Below are 18,085 nucleotides of genomic sequence, written 5' to 3' on the forward strand. Positions count from 1 at the left end.
CATTGCCACTTTATTGTTAAGCCAATGGGTGTTTGGTTTTATTTTTGTCTTGCCTTCACCTACTCAACATGGCATCTTATTGGCTGGTTTGCGTAGCTTGCTTACGAGGGAGGATGTTTCATTTAGAATCGTCCCAGTGAACAAGCACCGAACCAGCGGTAAGTTATTTGTTGCAAAGCACTGTACGTCAAAAGTGATTTTTATTCTCCCAAGTGATGATTTAAATATTTGTTGTGTATTTTGTTGTAGAGATTTCCAGCTAATACTAGCTAGCAACTTACTGTGTCTGGTGGGGGGGTTTGTATATTTTGTACAGTGCGTGAGTGCAGAGTTGGATCGTGAGTCGTGCATTGCATGACGTGCAATTTTGTGCTGTTCCTATCAGGTACATTGTTAAAGATATTATATTGTATATTGTAATTGTATTATTTTGCTAACTACATTGCCCATTGAACAAGCACCAAACTAGCGTGCGTGAGTGCAGAGTTGGATGGTGAGCCGTGCATTGCATGACGTGCAATTTTGTGCTGTTCCTATCAGAATAAAGCTCCACGACTGGTGTTACAAGTTGGAGTTTGTGTCGGTTATTGATTGTACACAACGCAAGAAGAGTACTGTTACAGTGGTGCCGTGACCGTTCTTCTGGATCAGATCTTCCTTCGCTGGATTTCCATCTCAGAACTTCGCCGTGGTTGCCGTTGAAGAATAAGATAAGAAGGCAATATCGCATTTCGCCAGAAGAGGGCCCTACTGCGACGTTTTACTATCGAAATGGATGATTTCTCTGGTTGAGACTTTCTCTACTTGTTTATTTGCAATTCTAACGTATATCTGATATAAGTAGGGTGAGTTTTACCAGTGTACTAGATATAGGTTAGATTTTGACTTGAGGTAAAAAAATATATATTTTGCCATTGACATTTTTATTAGTCTGTTGATTTCCCATTATTAACATGGAAGGTGTTGGGAGAGGTAGGGGTTTCCTGACATTTCATCTGTCACCATCTGTTGGTAGGGGTTCAGCCAAAATTCCAGTTGCTTCTACACCTATGCCTAAACTGGAGGGTTTTGGGAGTTTTGATGATAGTTTACCTATGGAAATGCCCAAGGATGTGTATGAAAGAGTTTTGCCAAATACAGGGAGTGGGGAGGTCTCCATGGATTTCATAACAGACATAGTACAGCAGATTGGTCATTCCATTGGGGAGAACATTGCCTCCTGTTTGGAGTCAAAGGCAATTGTTGGACATGTTGCGGACAATGTTATGGGGAATGCATGCAGCTCTAGGGGTATGGATGTGTCAGGCCTGAACCTGGTATTGCCACTTTAATGTTTAGCCAATGTGTGTTTGGTTTTATTTTTGTCTTGCCTTCACCTACTCAACATGGCATCTTATTGGCTGGTTTGCGTAGCTTGCTTACGAGGGAGGATGTTTCAGTTAGAATCGTCCCAGTGAACAAGCACCAAACCAGCGGTAAGTTGTTGGTTGCAAAGCACTGTATGTCAACAGTGATTTTTTTCTTACAAATGATGATTTAAATGTACAATTTATATCAATTTGTTTGTAAATGTTATTCGAACATCACACATAAGATGCAGCGGTTTTTGGTGAATATTTGTTGTGCATTTTGTTGTAGAGAATTCCAGCTAATACTAGCTAGCAACTTACTGTGTCTGGTGGGGGGGGTTGTATATTTTGTACAGTGCGTGTGTGCAGAGTTGGATGGTGAGCTGTGCATTGCATGAAGTGCAATTTTGTGCTGTTCCTATCAGAATAAAGCTCCATGACTGGTGTTACAAGTTGGAGTTCGTGTCGATGATTGATTGTACACAACGCAAGAAGAGTACTGTTACACACGCACAGGTAGAACAATGAGCCAGACGGTTCACCAGATGTAGAAATCGCAAGCATTCATTTGGCATTTCCACTCACCACCAAATACTGTATGTTGATGAGAGGAAGCTCAGTGTCCTGCAGTGGGAGAAGATGGAGCAAGATGGATTTTGGCTGACATTCTGCAAATTTTCACATTGATGAAACATTGGATTTCAATTCAGTTCTCTGTTCCCAAAACTAAAATCTCTTACGAACAGATGTACACAAAGTTTTGTAGACTGCCCTTTGCCAAAGTTACATTTTTTTTATTGTTTAGAAGGAGTGCAAGGACGAATTGAGTTATTGCACATGCACACTTCACAGTAGGAGTTCCCTAGAGGAATATGTAAATATTTGGCTAAAATGCTTGCTCGCTAGCCTAAATTCCTTTCATGGGCAACGATGCACCAGGCTTGTTAGTTAACATTAGCCTACTACGTCTAGCTACATATTGAACTTCCATCCCCTCAGGCCAGGGGGACAATGTATGAATTTATGGTTGGATCAGAATCGCTGTTATAATCATTGTTGTGTATGGAAAATTAAGTAAAATCACAAGTCCAAATCTCTATTTCCCTCCATTGCTAATTTAAGAAAGGGACAATTTTAGCTAGCTAGCCACCGGAGGATAACGGTAAAAAGAGATTTGCCTAATATAAGTTTGTGACAAAACAAGCAAGTATAGTGTAGAGAGTCATTGTACCATCGAAACAGCTGTGAAATATGTTTTCAATAACCAAAAATATTGTATTTTCAGCTGTTTGAAGCTGGTGAACAAAACCAAAAGTAAAAGATACAAAAACGAAAGTTAAGCATGGGAAGAATAGAAATTGTGCACATAGCATAGATCTAAGCTTCTTAGAATTGATTTCAATGATAATGACAGATCTATAACTCAAATTTCTGTCTGAATTTGGTGGGGTCAGCCAAAAAGTGACCTATTGCAGCTTTAAATGTTTCAGGACGAAATTACAAGTATTTAAGTATTTTTTTGTTGTACTGGGGATAGTAACATTAGTAATATAATAAATATATACTTTTTGAAAAATGTTTTTATATATTGATTTTTTATATGTATGTTTACTGCACATAATATAATTGTAAAGTATGCATTTAGGTGTCTGTAATAGAATACATGTGGCAAAAACAAATGTAGACATTAATAAATGCATTTCTATAGCTTCCAAAATATTTGTTAGTAACTGTGGGGGAGTGCCAAGATGGAGGCATGGTGGCTTCAACACAACGCCCCCTACCAGTATTCTAGTGTATATATAATATATTGGCACAACCCCATGCTTGACAATTCTCTTTGCATTTATACATGTTGCAAAATCAGTGCAGTGGTTAGTTTACCAAACCATAGTGTGTATTGCAGTGACTCATTCACAGTCATAGACTGCTTTCAATGTAAAGAAACAAATATCTTTGCATTGGTTGATCTGTACCTTTAATTTTTGGGTCAGTGTTTTAACACTGAACAACATTTTCTGACAATTTCATGTTGAATATAAATATGTTACAAAGAAAAGCATATTGCATCTACATTACAAAAATAATGTCAGAAGTGGGATTCGAACCCACGCCTCCAGGGGAGACTGCGACCTGAACGCAGCGCCTTAGACCGCTCGGCCATCCTGACGTACAGAAAGTACTTCAAATTACCAGTACATGAATGTGATAATCCATTGTATGTTATTTTATCATGAGTCTTTTGAACAATACTAAAATTATAATATATTGGAAAAATGAAGAAGAACGTTATCCACGCGTTACGCCACCATTGCATAAAGCCACGCCAAACGTTTGCTATTCATTATGTTTTATAAAGAAAGGCCTTCATAATTGCGAACCTTGCGTTTGTTTGCGTTCATTTAGATATCCGGTAAATAGCCTACTTTTTATAGCTATCTATATCTCTTTAGAATAAATGTTTATTACTATAGCTTGCTTGCTGTCTATAAAGAGTAGCAGTAGCTAGCTAAGTCTGTTAGGCTATAGTTTTGGGAACTTTTAACCCTTTACTGGACATTGGTTTTGGAAGTTTATTACCTTGTAATGTGAGAAAATGGCAGACAGACAGATACAGTAAGTACACAAGCATACGGACACTACATGTTGTCTACAACAACCGTTATTGTATTGGACAGCTTGACTGAGAGAAAGTCTACATTCTCACAATCAGCTCCTCACACACTTCTTTGGGGGACCCTATTGCTTAAACAAATAATAACAAGAATACATAGTTAACGCGTAATCGGCTCCACACTGTCAGTGTGTGATTTGTGTTGGTCCAGTAGAGGGTGCTGTCAGACCAGTTATTCTGAAAAACTGTATTTCAGTGACTTTAAAACAGAGCAAAATCCATTTTTTTCTAGCAAATTAATAAAATCATAAAATATAGTCTCTATCTGCCTGCTGTGTTTCAGTACATTCCAGGGATGGCCATTTTGTATAGTTTTCCAGCTGAAAATTGGCAGATGGTAAGATATAGAAAAGCCAGTGGCACATGAAACATTTTCTGGTAAATTAAACACAACAACAACATAATCAAACAGTGCTTTACTGTAGGTTATGAATATTAATTTGGCATACTACCAGGGTCAAAAGTATATATTGGCCGAGGTATATTGGTCATATACCACACCCCCTCGTGCCTTATTGCTTAATTCTATATTTTTCTACTGTATCTTAGCCCATGCCACTCTGACATCGCTCGTCCATATATGGATATATTCTTAATTCCATTCATTACTTAGAATTCTGTGTTTTGGGTATATGTTGTGAAATTGTTAGATGTTACTGCGCTGCCGGAGCTAGAAGCAGAAGCATTTCGCTACACCCGCAATAACATCTGCTAAACGTGTATGTGACCAATACAATTTGATTTGATTTGATTTGAAAGGTGTCACAAGCTAAAATATTAAACTATTTTCATTAGGGTGCAAGACATGCAGGTAACATTTTTTTTAATATAATCATAATTGTTTTACAGAACATTCAGAGAAAAAATACCCTCAAATATATATATATATATAGTATGCAATCCTCTTCATTCCATTAACAAACATTGACAATAAGTTTTCTCCTAATTTCTTGTCTCTTGTAAATAATGTAGCATATCATTTCAAATAACCACGCAATTGAATGTATTTAGACAAACAACTGAAGAAGCTACGTAACTTGCAGAAAGTCAATATGTTTTGTAACATAATAATCATTCCATACTTTCAACAAACACAATGCAAAACCATAAAACATGTTTTAAGCATTGAATAGTTGCAAATGCTTTATAGGTCTACAATCCTTGTTCATTGGTCTGCTACTGTTTAGTACTGTATGTTACAATTAGAGGGACTTAGAGACAGAATTAGAGGGATTTAGAGACAAAATTACAGGGACTTAGAGACACAATTAGAGGGACTTAGAGACATTACAATCCATTCTGATGCAAGATTGATTATCATTGTTTCACCTCTAAAAGCATGAATGATTCATTGCTGCATGTCACCCGACACCTGTTCTCTCCGCTTTGATTATATCCAGGTGGTTGAGGTTGGGTTTCTTCACACAGTGACAAGAGCACACTGGTATCTTACTTAATGTGATTCTGTCCTGGTTCACAGACATTCACCCCAGTCAAAAACTCTAGGCCTATATAACTTCAATGGAAGCCTTTCCTTTCCCTAAGTGCGAACGCTTGCATCCCTTCCTCAGTCTACCTGATGGTAAGCTGTTTACTGGTAATTTTCGTACTTTATGTCATAAGCTGCGGGTCCCTCCATGGTGAATCCAAGGTAAAAGGAGACCTCCTCCGTGCTGCATCCACTCCGGACTCCACCAAGGTATATTGGACGCACTGAGATTTTCAGATTGCCCCCGTAGTAAACATAAATGTCACCGTTTTCAGTTTTCCCTTTGACCCGTAGTAACAAGTTTTGTATCTCAGGATCCCTCCATATTGTTCCACTTTGCCAAAGTTGATGCGGGTTTGGGGGTCTATCTTTCGATGAGGTGTTCTTGTGTGAGGTTTTGAGTCCCTCTTTGTACAGGAACTGATCAAGCCTGCCTTTGTGAATTATTCTCCTCAGTCCTCTTGATTTCCCAAGGTAGAAATGTGCGATGCAACTCTTCGCCGGAAACATGAGGGAGAAGCGACAATGGAAAGATTTTTTCGATGAAGTGCCATACATGCCAATGTTTTTGAATGTTGTGGTGCTCTCAAGCAGGTTGTCCTTTCTTGGCCACATCAGCAACATTGAGAGGTAGTACAGCTCTGTGCAGTTTGAATGGGTTCCCTCTTCTTGCAGTGCCTCATTGAGAAGGGAGACCAGCTCGTCGTACCTCTTCAGCAATGTTGAGCTTGGCTTAATGCAGTGAAGAACAATGTTTGCAAGGATGAAATTAATCCGGTCAGCCATGAGTTTCCGTGTAGAATTCTGAACAATGAACTGCCATTTCTTCAGAATTAATTCAATTTGATTCCCATTCTTCTCATTCAGATACTGGAGAAGACCAGCAAATGAATCTGCTCGCTTTTGCTCCAAATAGTTTCGCTGCTCCTCTATCTCCTGCCGGAGACTCGGTTTTGGTTAACTGGCTCTTTCAGAGGACCTCTCTTCTCCCGAGGAACAGAAGATGTGAATGTACTTCTTGAAGTGCTCTGATACTTTTCGTTTGTTTCTGTCCTCTGCTGTCTCCTTCTCAATTGACCTTGGCTTCACGTATGTGAAGTAGTTCTCAAAAAAACTGAACATCTCCTTCAGCCGTGGCTTCAAAAAGACAGTGTAACAGATTGGTTGTTATTTCCCCCAGTTGAAGCTTGTGCTTTCCGGTGAGGACTTTGAGGCAATTACTTGCAATCATTTGGTGTAGAAACCAAACTGCCTGATAGGTGCCGTGCTCTTCAATGTTGAAGAGGATCAGAAGCGTGGAGTATGGGTTCATTTTGTCCTCAAGTGTTTCTTTTCCCCACAGAGCATTCCTAATCCCCACAAACTCGTCACAGAGGGACAGGGCCATGTAGGAGCCGTTCACATATGTATTTAGCAAAGCTAAGAGTGAAAATAGCTGTCTTTCTTTTCTGGAGGTGTCAAGGTCTTTCAGGGTGTTGCGCACCAGATTCTCTATGTACTTCTCACTGAAATTGTTTGTCATGATCATGAAGGCGTAGAACGTTTCAGGTTTTTCATGGTGACCTTTGAGCTCTTTCAGTTTCATCTCAAAGAAGCTCTGCTCTTTGGTGGAGAGTTTGTTGATAATGAAGACGTTGTCAAGTCGGCTGTTTCTAGAGTTCACTGCAGGAATCTGTAATCTCTCACAGTTCAGTATGATGACCATCAGAGTCTCAGGTTTTTTCTTCTCGTTGGCTGCACTTAGTATGCATCTCTGTAGGTCTTCAACGTCCTCCCAGTTGTCCACCAAGAGTAGAACAGGAGAATAACTCAACTGCTTCTCTTTGCCACAGGTCAGCAGGTGTGTGACTTGGACTGCGATCTCGCTGTTCTGTACTGTGGTGTTTTTCAGAATGGCACATCTGAATTTACATCTCAAGTTCCACAACACATGCATGGCCAGTGTTGTTCCACCACAGCCTGGATGATGGAAGAGGTGTATTATTACGCATGGCGATGTGTACCCCTCTGTAGGTGTGATCAGGTTGTGAAGAGCCTCATACTTGTCACGTTTGATGAATGGCAGACAACATGGCCTCTCGGATAAGTAGAAGTTCCACCAAGTCACTTGTCCGCCTTTGTAAAAGTCCTTCTCCGTGTTGGTCTTGAATTCCTCAAAAGTGTCCTTGGTTTCGATTTCAATGTTCTCACATTCATTTTCACTCAGTATATCAAGTATGGTCATCAGCTCTTAATCTTTTTGTGTCAGGAGGACTGAACTGGAGCCGTGTCTGGGGTTCTTTGATTTTCCTGATGGTGCAGTCGATTTCATTCAGGCTCAATTCGTAGATACATTTACTGGTGATATCCACTTTGCAGCGAGTGTTTATCATGTCTCTCCATTGACTGAATACATTTTAATCTTTGCATATGCAGAGCATATTATCCTCACCCTCAAGAGTGCGATAGATCGCACAAAAGGCCTCAAGTATAGGGCTTGAGATGTCAGTGACTCCTGAGTAAAGCATGAACACCACAAGTAATGTCTTTCGACAAAACATCTGGATTGCAGAGAAAACCATGTCGCTGATTTCTCCAGCACATTTCTTCAGCCATTCACTGGTAGTGAAAGGTCTGTCTGCTTCACTGACCTCATTTGCTCAACCATTACAAAAGACCCAGCTTGTCTGCTTAAACAAGTTCAGCTTTCCGATAACAGTGGAGACACTATTGTACATTCGAGGGTAGTGAAGATTAGCTATGCGATCTGTTCTGTAGAAACTGCATGTCCCGTTCATGTCAGATTCTGGGCACTCGAGCACTACAAACAACTTAATCTCTTAAAAAAAAAAAAAAAATGTTCAAGTTGACTGGGGTGACACTTGTTTGTGACAACTGTAACTTGCAATGAGTTTAAGTGTGTCTCTCCCATGAGTTATCAATTGTTTTAGCCTCTGCCCTTGGTAGTTTTGGTTGGGCTGCTGACAGTTGCTCTCCTCTTTTGACTTGCGTGCTGATCACCAATATTTGACTTCCTGTGTCAAACCTCTCATCTTCTCCTGAAGACTGTTGGGATTATTGTCTGCAAGAATGTTGATGCTCTTTGGGCCTTGTCGAATAAATAGACATTCAGTTTTGTATTCTTCTCCATTTTGTTCAGATATTATTGAGGTATAGAAAAGCTTCTCTTGAGTCTGAATAACTTGGGACAACATCAACTTCTATCACCCACTTGTCTGAAGTCGCGCCATCTAGATGTTGAACCTGAAAGAATTTTGGAGGCCTGATGCATGCTCTTGCGATGTTTGTTTCTTCTCCAAAGTGTTCCTTGAGACGCAAGTCAAACTTGTCTGTATACATATTGAATGATGGCAGGTTTTGCCCAATCACCTGTCCATGCATGTGTCCGGGCCCGCCTGTCACCCCAAAGTGAATGGTCCCATTGGTGCGAGAGTTCATGCAGCCTGCGGAAAAAACGAAACACTTCGTTGCTAAACTTTTCCAGGATATCTTTCTCACTGGCTTCCTCTGTGCTTGCAGGATCTTGTACTCATGTACCGGGTCAATGAGATTGCTTGGACCGGATTCAGGGGGGAGGGTATCATTTTGTATGTATGTGAACGATAGATCGTTTTTGTCAAAGGGACGTGGGGGACATATTCTCTTCTCCAGATTCGGAGCAGTTTCTCTCAAGTGGTCAAATGATGAGATGGAAGTCTCACTTTGTCTTGTATTGTCCTCCATATTTCCATACGCTGGAATGGATTCTGACTCTCCCATTGGCAGTTGAATGGGGGATGCAACATCTGAATCGGAATGTCTCAATTCTTCCACTGATGTCCATGAAGAGCTTAGACTTGGAGCCACCGACTCCGATTTCACACTGTCAGAATCCAGAGTTTCCTCATGTGACCCCATCCTAGCTTCTGGTATGGCTCTAAATCTAAATCTCTCCTGTCTTCTGAAGGGGTCACTCTCAGGGGATCTCATGCTTCTCCCTACACTCTCCAAGTAGTTTCTCAGTATCTCTACATTTTTTATGATTTGAATCGCAGGCCCAAACTTAACACCTAAATCAGTCAAGTCCTGTTTCTCAATGCAAACCAGGCTAGCTCCTGACACATTCTGTTCATAAAGTTTTGTTACAACCTCAGGGAGTTTGAGGCTACTAGTTAGCCACTCTTTCACATGCTCCTTAGTCCAGTCTTCGATTCTCTGTGGTAATTCTCTGAGGTCGCTGACTCTGTTCATGCCATGATGTTCTGTAAGCTGAGAACCCAAGAAATAAAAACGATCATCAACATAGGCAGTTGTATTTCTTTTTAAACCAATTAACAGTTACTGTACCTGCACATATAGTTCATATTTTTTATTTGCCAAATCACCAATGCCTATTGTTTATTATTGTTGAAACTAAAGAACAGTCCACTGAATATACATTTACAATGACTACATACAGTTTCATATTAAAACCTGCAAACATACCATTGTTGCATGCACTCCACCAACGGACAGTTGTGTTGTGTCTGATGTCATCATCCTACAATAGGTGGAAATACATTAGGTGGAAATACATTAGGTGGAAATACATTCATTTGAAATTAAACAAATTAGATATTTTGGATCACCTCAAATGTGTTTTTTTTTATACATGTATGGTATTGTGTATTTTCATTTTGTTGATTTTTTTAGGGTAATGACTTCGAACATGACACACTTTAGATAAAATTAAAATCATAAATGACCTTGAAGATGGACCCATTGACTGGTCACTCTTCATTGACAGATAGCTGGGTGTAGGTGAGTCTGGTCCCTCCCTGCAAAAAAAATAATTGAGGTGTGTTTTTAATCAATCCTATGCTGATGATGTACAGTCGCTTTTACCAATCTGCAAGATGTCTATTAGAAATCACATATTCAAAGTGTCTCCAAGTAGGAGTGCTGATCTAGGATCAAGTCCCCCTTGTCCAATCATTATGATCTAATAGATAATAGGCAGAATCTACCACACACCCAAACCAATTTAGTGAAGATGCTGGAGTGAAAATGCTAAACTGGAGAAACAGGAAAAAGTTGCTGCACATTTCCAGTCAGATGCAAATGTATTTATTTAATTGTGGCTGAGCTTTTGGTCAGTCAACCGTCATCAGACCATATGCAAAATAATATTCACAACTGATGCTAATCAGTACTGATGCTAATCAAAACTGATGCTAATCAAAACTGATAATAACCATTACTGATGCTAATCAAAACTGATGCTAATCAGTACTGATGCTAATCAAAACTGATGCTAATCAAAACTGATAATAATCATTACTGATGCTAATCAAAACTGATGCTAATCAAAACTGATACTAATCAGTACTCCTACTCTGAGACTGTGAAAACGGGCCCAGACCTTTTGTCTTTTATGCCGTGACCTCGTGGAAGTCAATTGCCTGAAATATTGACACATTGCAACATCCTCATTGTGAAAATCATAAATGACCTGTGATTGGGAATAAACTCTCTCCTGTAGTTTATCGGTGGATCCATTGAGCGGTCACTCCTCATTGACACACAGCTGGATGTAGGTGACTCTGCACCCTCCCTGTGAAAAATACAGTCAGTACTCTAACCCTATAACATAGCTTGTACAGACAGTTGGAAATCAAGACCCATATTCACCCATATGCAGTGTTCACACTGCACGAGTCTCCTTATCCATGGGTTTATGGAGATTTTAGCCTGGGGCTATGCAAGTGTTCACACTTGCACATTCTAGCACCAACCTTAGCCCAGGGCTAGCTGGCCTTGCTCCAGAGCAGGGTTAGGTCCAACTTTGTAGGACTAGCCCCAGAAACCCGGTGCCAAAATAGCCAGTGTGAAACAGGGGTCAAGAAAAATGCATCGAATATTTCACTGTTCCGGAGCAAGGCCAGCTAGCCCTGGGCTGTCACGTCCTGACTTTAGTAAGATGTCTTTTTCTATAGTAGAGTAGGTCAGGGCGTGACGGGGGGTGTTTTTGGGTTGTTCTATGTTTTCTATTTCTATGTTTAAGTTCTAGTTTGTCTATTTATATGTTGGGATTGTTTGGGTTGATGTCTAATTGGAGGCAGCTGATCCTCGTTGCCTCTGATTAGAGATCATATTTAAGTAGGGGTTTTTCTTCCTGGGTTTTGTGGGTAGTTGTTTTCTGTTTAGTGTATGTCACCTGATGGATCTGTTGTCGGTCTTTTTGTTGTTTTGTTCGTGTATTCATTAAAAAGGAAATATGAGCACTTCACACGCCGCGCCTTGGTCCCCTTTATACGACCCGTGTTACAGAACTACCCACCATGATTGGATCAAGCAGCGTGCCCGGGTAGAAATGGACACCTGGTCACATCAGGAGTGGATTGAGAGGAGAGACTGGACTTGGGGCCAGGTAATCAAGCGATATCGGAACCTACCTGGGAAGAACGAGAGGCAGCCCCCCAAAAAATTTTTGGGGGGCACACGGGTAGTTTGGCTGGGCCAGGACTGGGACCTGAGCCAATTCCCCATGCTTTTTGTGGTGAGCATGTGCCTGCCTCTCGCACTCTCTCTCCAGTGCGCCTCCATAGCACAGTACGTCCTGTGCCTGCTCCTCGCACTCTCTCTCCAGCGCGCCTCCAGAATCCAGTACGTCCTGTGCCTGTTCTTCGCACTTGGTCCTCAGTGCGTCTCCCCAGTCCGGTGAGACCGGTTCCTGCTCCTCGTACAAAGCCTCCAGTGATAATCTATGGTCCGACGCCTGTAGAGATAATCCATGGCACTAAGCCTCTAGTGATGATCCATGGCCCGGAGCCTGTAGGGATATTCCATGGCACGAAGCCTGAAGAGGTAATCCATGGCCCGGAAGCTGAAGAAGTAATCCTTGGCAAAAAGCCTGGAGGGATTATAAATGGTCCGGAGCCTGTAGGGATAAACCATGGCACGAAGCCTGTAGGAATAATCCATGGCCCGGCACTTGGAGAGATAATCCATGGTAAGAAGCCTCCAGTGATGATCCTTGGCGCGGAACCTGTAGAGATGATCCATGGCATGGAGCCAGCAGCAACGGTCACTAGTCCGGAACCTATTATGACGCCTCCCAGTCCGGAGCCTCCAGTAAGATGTCATTTTCTATAGTAGAGTAGGTCAGGGTGTGACAGGGGGTGTTTTTGGGTTGTTCTATGTTTTCTATTTCTATGTTTAAGCTCTAGTTTGTCTATTTCTATGTTGGGATTGTTTGGGTTGATCTCTAATTGGAGGCAGCTGATCCTCGTTGCCTCTGATTAGAGATCATATTTAAGTAGGGATTTTTCTTCCTGGGTTTTGTGGGTAGTTGTTTTCTGTTTAGTGTATGTCACTTGACGTAACTGTTGTCAGTCGTTTTGTTGTTTTGTTAAAGTGTATTCATTAACCTTTCTGGGCTAGGGGGCAGTATTTTCACGGCCGGATAAAAAATGTACCCGATTTAAACTGGTTACTACTCTTGCCCAGAAACGAGAATATGCATATTATTAGTAGATTTGGTTAGAAAACACTAATGTTTCTAAAACTGTTTGAATGGTGTCTGTGAGTATAACAGAACTCATATGGCAGGCAAAAACCTGAGAAGATTCCAAGCAGGAAGTGCCCTGTCTGCGATTTTGTAGTTCTGCTTTTGCTTGTCTATCGAAACTACAGTATCCCTGGGGTTTTGTTGTACTTTCTAAGGCTTCCATTGGCTCTCTAAAGCCGCCAGAAAGTGGATTGGGGCGTCACCTGTCTCTGGGCAAAGTATAGGACCACAGTTTGTCAGTGGACTGCCTGAGGACAAAGGGAATGGAAATGCGCGTTCACGAGACCTCGCCATTTTTTCTTTCCCTCTTTGAATGAATACAACATTGTCCGGTTGGAATATTATCGCTATTTTACGAGAAAAATAGCATAAAAATTGATTTTAAACAGCGTTTGACATGCTTCCAAGTACGGTAATGGAACATTTTGAAATTGTTTGTGTTGATATGTGCTCGCACGTTACCCTTTGGATAGTAACCTGAACGCACAAAGAAAACTGAGATATTTGCACATAACTATGGATTATTTGGAACAAAAACAAAATTTGTTGTGGAAGTAGCAGTCCTGGGAGTGCATTCTGACGAAGAACAGCAAAGGTAATCAAATTTTTCTAATAATTATTCTGAGTTTAGTGAGCCCGACGTTGGCGGGTGTCTGAATAGCTAGCCTTGATGGCCGAGCTATGTACTCAGAATATTACAAAATGTGCTTTCGCCGAAAAGCTATTTTAAAATCTGACACCGCGATTGCATAAAGGAGTTCTGTATCTATAATTCTTAAAATAATTGACAAAAAACAAATACTTTCATCAGTGAGAGAACATTGGTTGCTGTGGCAAACAAAAAACGGTTGCTATGCAGGCAGGCTAACGTCTGCTCCCAGCTGTCGCCAGGATATTTTAGCCCAGTGTCATGCCCTGACCTAGAGAGACGGTTTATTTCTCTATTTTGTTTAGGTCAGGGTGTGGGGTGGGCATTCTATGTCATTTTATTTCTATGTTTTGGCCAGGTATGGTTTCCAATCCGAGGCAGCTGTCTATCGTTGTCTCTGATTGGGAACCATACTTATGCAGCCTTTTCCCACCTGTGTTTGGTGGGTAGTTGTTTTCTGTTTTGTGTTTTACCTGACAGAACTGTGCGCTTTCGTTTCCATTGTTTAATATTTTGTTTAAGTGTTCTGATTTTAATAAATAATCATGAACACGTGCCACGCAGCATCTTGGTCCCCTCTCTACGACAGCCATAACAGAACTACCCACCACCAAAGGACCAAGCAGCGTGGTCAGGAGGACTGGACCTGGGAGGAAATCCTGGATGGGGCAGGACCCTGGACAAGGCCTGGGGAGTATCAGAACGGCGATACTATGAGGAACAAGCACGGCAACAACGGAAACCAGGGAGGCATCCCAAAAACATTTTTTGGGGGGGCACACGGGTAGATTGGCAAAGTCGGGGTTGAGACCTGAGCCAACTCCCCATGCTTACCGTGGGGAGCGAGTGACCGAGCAAGCACCGTGTTATGCGGGGATGCGCACTGTGTCGCCAGTGCGCAGCTACAGCCCGGTGTGCTCGGTGCAAGCTTCCCACAGTTGCCGTGCTAGAGTTGGCAGTGAGCCAGGAAGAATTGTGCCGGCTCAGCGTTACGGGTCTCCAGTGCGTCTCTTCGGCCCAGGTTATCCTGCGCCAGCTCTACGCACGGTACCCCCCGTTCACCAGCACAAGCCAGTTCATCCTGTGCCAGCGCTCCACCCTTGCTGGGCTAAAGTAAACATCCAGCCAGGACGGGGTGTGCCAGCCCTAAGCTCCAGACCTCCAGTGCGCCTCCACGGCTCAGTATACCCTGTGCTTGCTCTGTGCACCCAGTCTCCTGTGCGTCTCCCCAGTCCGGGGAGACCTGTTCCAGCTCCTCGTAGGAAGCCTCCTGTGATAATTCTTGGTCCGGAGCCTCAAGGGATAATCCATGGCAAGAAGCCTGTAGAGATGATCCATGGCCCGGAGCCTGTAGGGATGATCCATGGCACGAAGCCTGTAGGGATAATCCATGGCAAGAAGCCTGTAGGGATGATCCATGGCCCGGAGCCTGTAGAGATGATCCATGGCACGAAGCCTCCAGTGATAATCCATGGCCCGGAGCCTCCAGTGATAATCCATGGCCCGGAGCCTCCAGTGATGATCCATGACGCGGAACCTGTAGTGATGATCCATGGCATGGAGCCTGCAGCGATGGTTCCCAGCCCGGAACCTACAGCGACGCTCTCCAGTCCGGAGCATTCAGCTACGCTCTCCAGTCCGGAGCATTCAGCTACGCTCTCCAGTCCGGAGCATTCAGCTACGCTCTCCAGTACAGAGCCTCCAGCAACGCCCTACAGCACGGAGCCTCCAGCGACGGTCTGCAGCCCGGAGCCTCCAGCGACGGTCTGCAGCTCGGAGCCTCTATTTTGTTTAGGTCAGGGTGTGGGGTGGGCATTCTATGTCATTTTATTTCTATGTTTTGGCCAGGTATGGTTTCCAATCAGAGGCAGCTGTCTATCGTTGTCTCTGATTGGGAACCATACTTAGGCAGCCTTTTCCCACCTGTGTTTGGTGGGTAGTTGTTTTCTGTTTTGTGTTTTACCTGACAGAACTGTGCGCTTTCATTTTCATTGTTTATTATTTTGTTTAAGTGTTCTAATTTGAATAAATAATCATGAACACGTGCCACGCTGCATCTTGGTCCCCTCTCTACGACAGCCGTTACACCCAGGATTAACAAATGTTAGTGTGAACACAGGATAAGCTAGCCCAGGGTCAGTCTTAGCCCAGGGCTAAGAACATTGCAGTGCAAAAAGGCCTAAAGTGTCTCAGAGTAGTAGTGTTGATCTAGGATCAGTTCCCCTCTGTCCATATAATATTATCATCTAAAAGGCAAAGCTGATCCTGTAGCAGCACTCCTACTCTGAGACTGTGAATTCAGGCCCAAACCTTTTGTCTCTTGTGCCATGTCCTCGGTGTAAGTTGATTGGCTGACCCATTGAGTGATCACTCTTCATTGACAGACAGCTAGGTGACTCTGTTTACCAGGGCAGAGAAGACTTGACCCTGCAACGTCCTCATTATACTCCTGTGGGGCAGAGGGACTACTATGTAGCCAGTGGCGGACATGTTCATTCTTCCCACTCTCTGCACCCTCAGGCGATACAGTGTTGTCACTCATCCTGTCTCGACACCAGCATTCAGGTCCCTGACAAAGAAAACGAAGCAAGAGGGGTGAGAGCAAAGATCCGAAAAACTGCTCTTTAGCAGTAACTTCTTTATTGAGGAAAAATGTATTTACTATGACTGTGATATGTGGTTGTCTCTCCTAGCTGTCTTAATAAGATGAATGCACTAACTAACTAAGTCGCTCTACATAAGAGCATCTGCTAAATGACTAAAATGTAAAATGTTCTTTAGCCATGTATCAAAATCTCCCGCTAACTTCATCCCCTTTCTGAAACTCTCAGCATCGAAACAAGCGGAAGCAATGTACCGGATTTCTTGTCCAAATCATAGAGAAACAGGTATAGTAAACACACATTCCCATATGACCACAACAAACGAATACCTCTCCTCTGTATATAAACCATGTGGGATACTCTTGTAGAAAATGTATTGTTTCCCAAACGTGGTAGTTATGTTGTTTGTAGAAAAGGTGTATCATATTGTGTCACCTTCAATAGGCAGACTGTGCCATTCCCATGCAGTAGAAAGCTACAGTTGAAACAATAGCCAAAGTGGATGAAGGTTATCTGGTTACTCTCTCCTATGGTCCAGGGATACAAGATCAGACACCTCCCCTCGATGACTCAGCAGTGGTTGCACATGCAGTAAATTTCATTTGACAGTCATACTAACCCGGAACTTCAGCTTCTCATATGAACTTGTGATTTGAACAGTGTTATGGTTATTTGACAACGGCTTACTTCCCAAACATTACTATGAAAAGAAAACAAACCTATTCATTGCCTATCTCTTCATCAAACATGGAGTAGACTGAATGAAAGCTTGTATTTCTGTATTCCAGAGACACATAATATACCAGGGAGTGTACTGTAACTGTGTACTGTAACTGTACTGTAGACTTGGTACGTCAAATAAGATTTTCCCTCAGGAGCCATTTGATTTCAGTATGCTATTGAGTATACTTGGAACTTCACCCACGGATTATGTCTGATTTATACATTCAGAATCTCAGTTATTGCATGAGAAATAAGCAGTATGATTATTATTATTATAAATAGCTAAATGTAATTAGGCTGCATTCATTTGTAATAATTAGACGAATTACAGCAATATTTTTTGCTTAGAAAACGTTTGTGAAAGACAATAACGGAATATATCCAAGACTTTAAACAGAACCTTACCACTCAGAGTCCTAACTTTACTCATATCTGCACAGTTTGAAAGGTGTGCTCTTAGATCCTGTGCAGCCACAGAAATATCAGTAACAGTTTCCCCGCAGTATTCTTGACAATGAAACACTAACTCGTCACGTATTCCGGGGGGCATCTAGGTGCCGAATTTAACCCCATAAGCTACTAATACAGAAGAAATATGGTCTATTTAGTAGCTCACAGCTAGTAGATCCTTAGCCTGCGTCTGAGGAGGTGTGGAGGATGATATCCGGTCATACTTTAGACCTACCCATGATCCCCATATAAGGAAACCAAAGGGCAGAGTTAGGGTGTATGGGAGGTACCTTTGGATATATATTTCAGACACTTGTGTCTTGGATTAAAATACGTTAGAAAGTAGAATGCAAAACCTATTGACTCCGGTAAGATAAAATAAGAAAGAAAAAAAAGTTTGAGGTGCTTCTTCTATGCAGGGTCGTTTGTGTTTTCTACCCATCTTCAACTCTCGGCTCGACTGTCTTGTTTTTTTATGAAGGCAAAGATTCTGGGAATTGAGCCAGTGGACCAGTTTTGTGCTGGCTCAATGCCAGTGTTTCTGTCCTGACCTGCCATCTCCATTATATTATCTTTGTGGCTGTCGTCTATACTTGAACACCACCGGTAGTCTTCAACAA

General features: G+C 42.2%; 1 protein-coding gene, 1 long non-coding RNA gene and 1 other non-coding gene across 4 annotated transcripts; 1 reads left to right on the forward strand and 2 right to left on the reverse strand.

Annotated features, from left to right (window-relative positions):
- Positions 1-115: 115 nt before the first annotated feature.
- Positions 116-1,801, forward strand: LOC123744288 (uncharacterized). Its single transcript, XR_006770872.1, has 3 exons — positions 116-158; positions 317-385; positions 541-1,801. It is a non-coding gene; the product is annotated as an uncharacterized lncRNA (long non-coding RNA).
- Positions 1,802-3,436: 1,635 nt separating this feature from the next.
- trnal-cag (transfer RNA leucine (anticodon CAG)) lies at positions 3,437-3,519 on the reverse strand. Its single transcript has one exon. It is a non-coding gene; the product is annotated as a tRNA-Leu (tRNA).
- Positions 3,520-4,923: 1,404 nt separating this feature from the next.
- On the reverse strand, positions 4,924-18,083 carry LOC106610438 (sterile alpha motif domain-containing protein 9). 2 transcript variants are annotated; one of them, XM_014209812.2, is made up of 6 exons: positions 17,421-18,083; positions 16,000-16,258; positions 10,983-11,084; positions 10,237-10,308; positions 9,977-10,031; positions 4,924-9,760 (listed from the first exon to the last, which is right to left on the reverse strand). In XM_014209812.2, exons 2-6 carry the CDS (start codon positions 16,065-16,067, stop codon positions 8,648-8,650), a joined length of 1,410 nt encoding a protein of 469 aa, XP_014065287.1. In that variant the 5' UTR covers positions 16,068-16,258; positions 17,421-18,083; the 3' UTR covers positions 4,924-8,647. Both variants share the same exon structure in this region, with proteins under 2 accessions (XP_014065287.1, XP_045578928.1).
- Positions 18,084-18,085: the final 2 nt, after the last annotated feature.

This window comes from Salmo salar, chromosome ssa08, assembly GCF_905237065.1.
Source record: "Salmo salar chromosome ssa08, Ssal_v3.1, whole genome shotgun sequence".
NCBI classification, from domain to species: domain Eukaryota; kingdom Metazoa; phylum Chordata; class Actinopteri; order Salmoniformes; family Salmonidae; genus Salmo; species Salmo salar.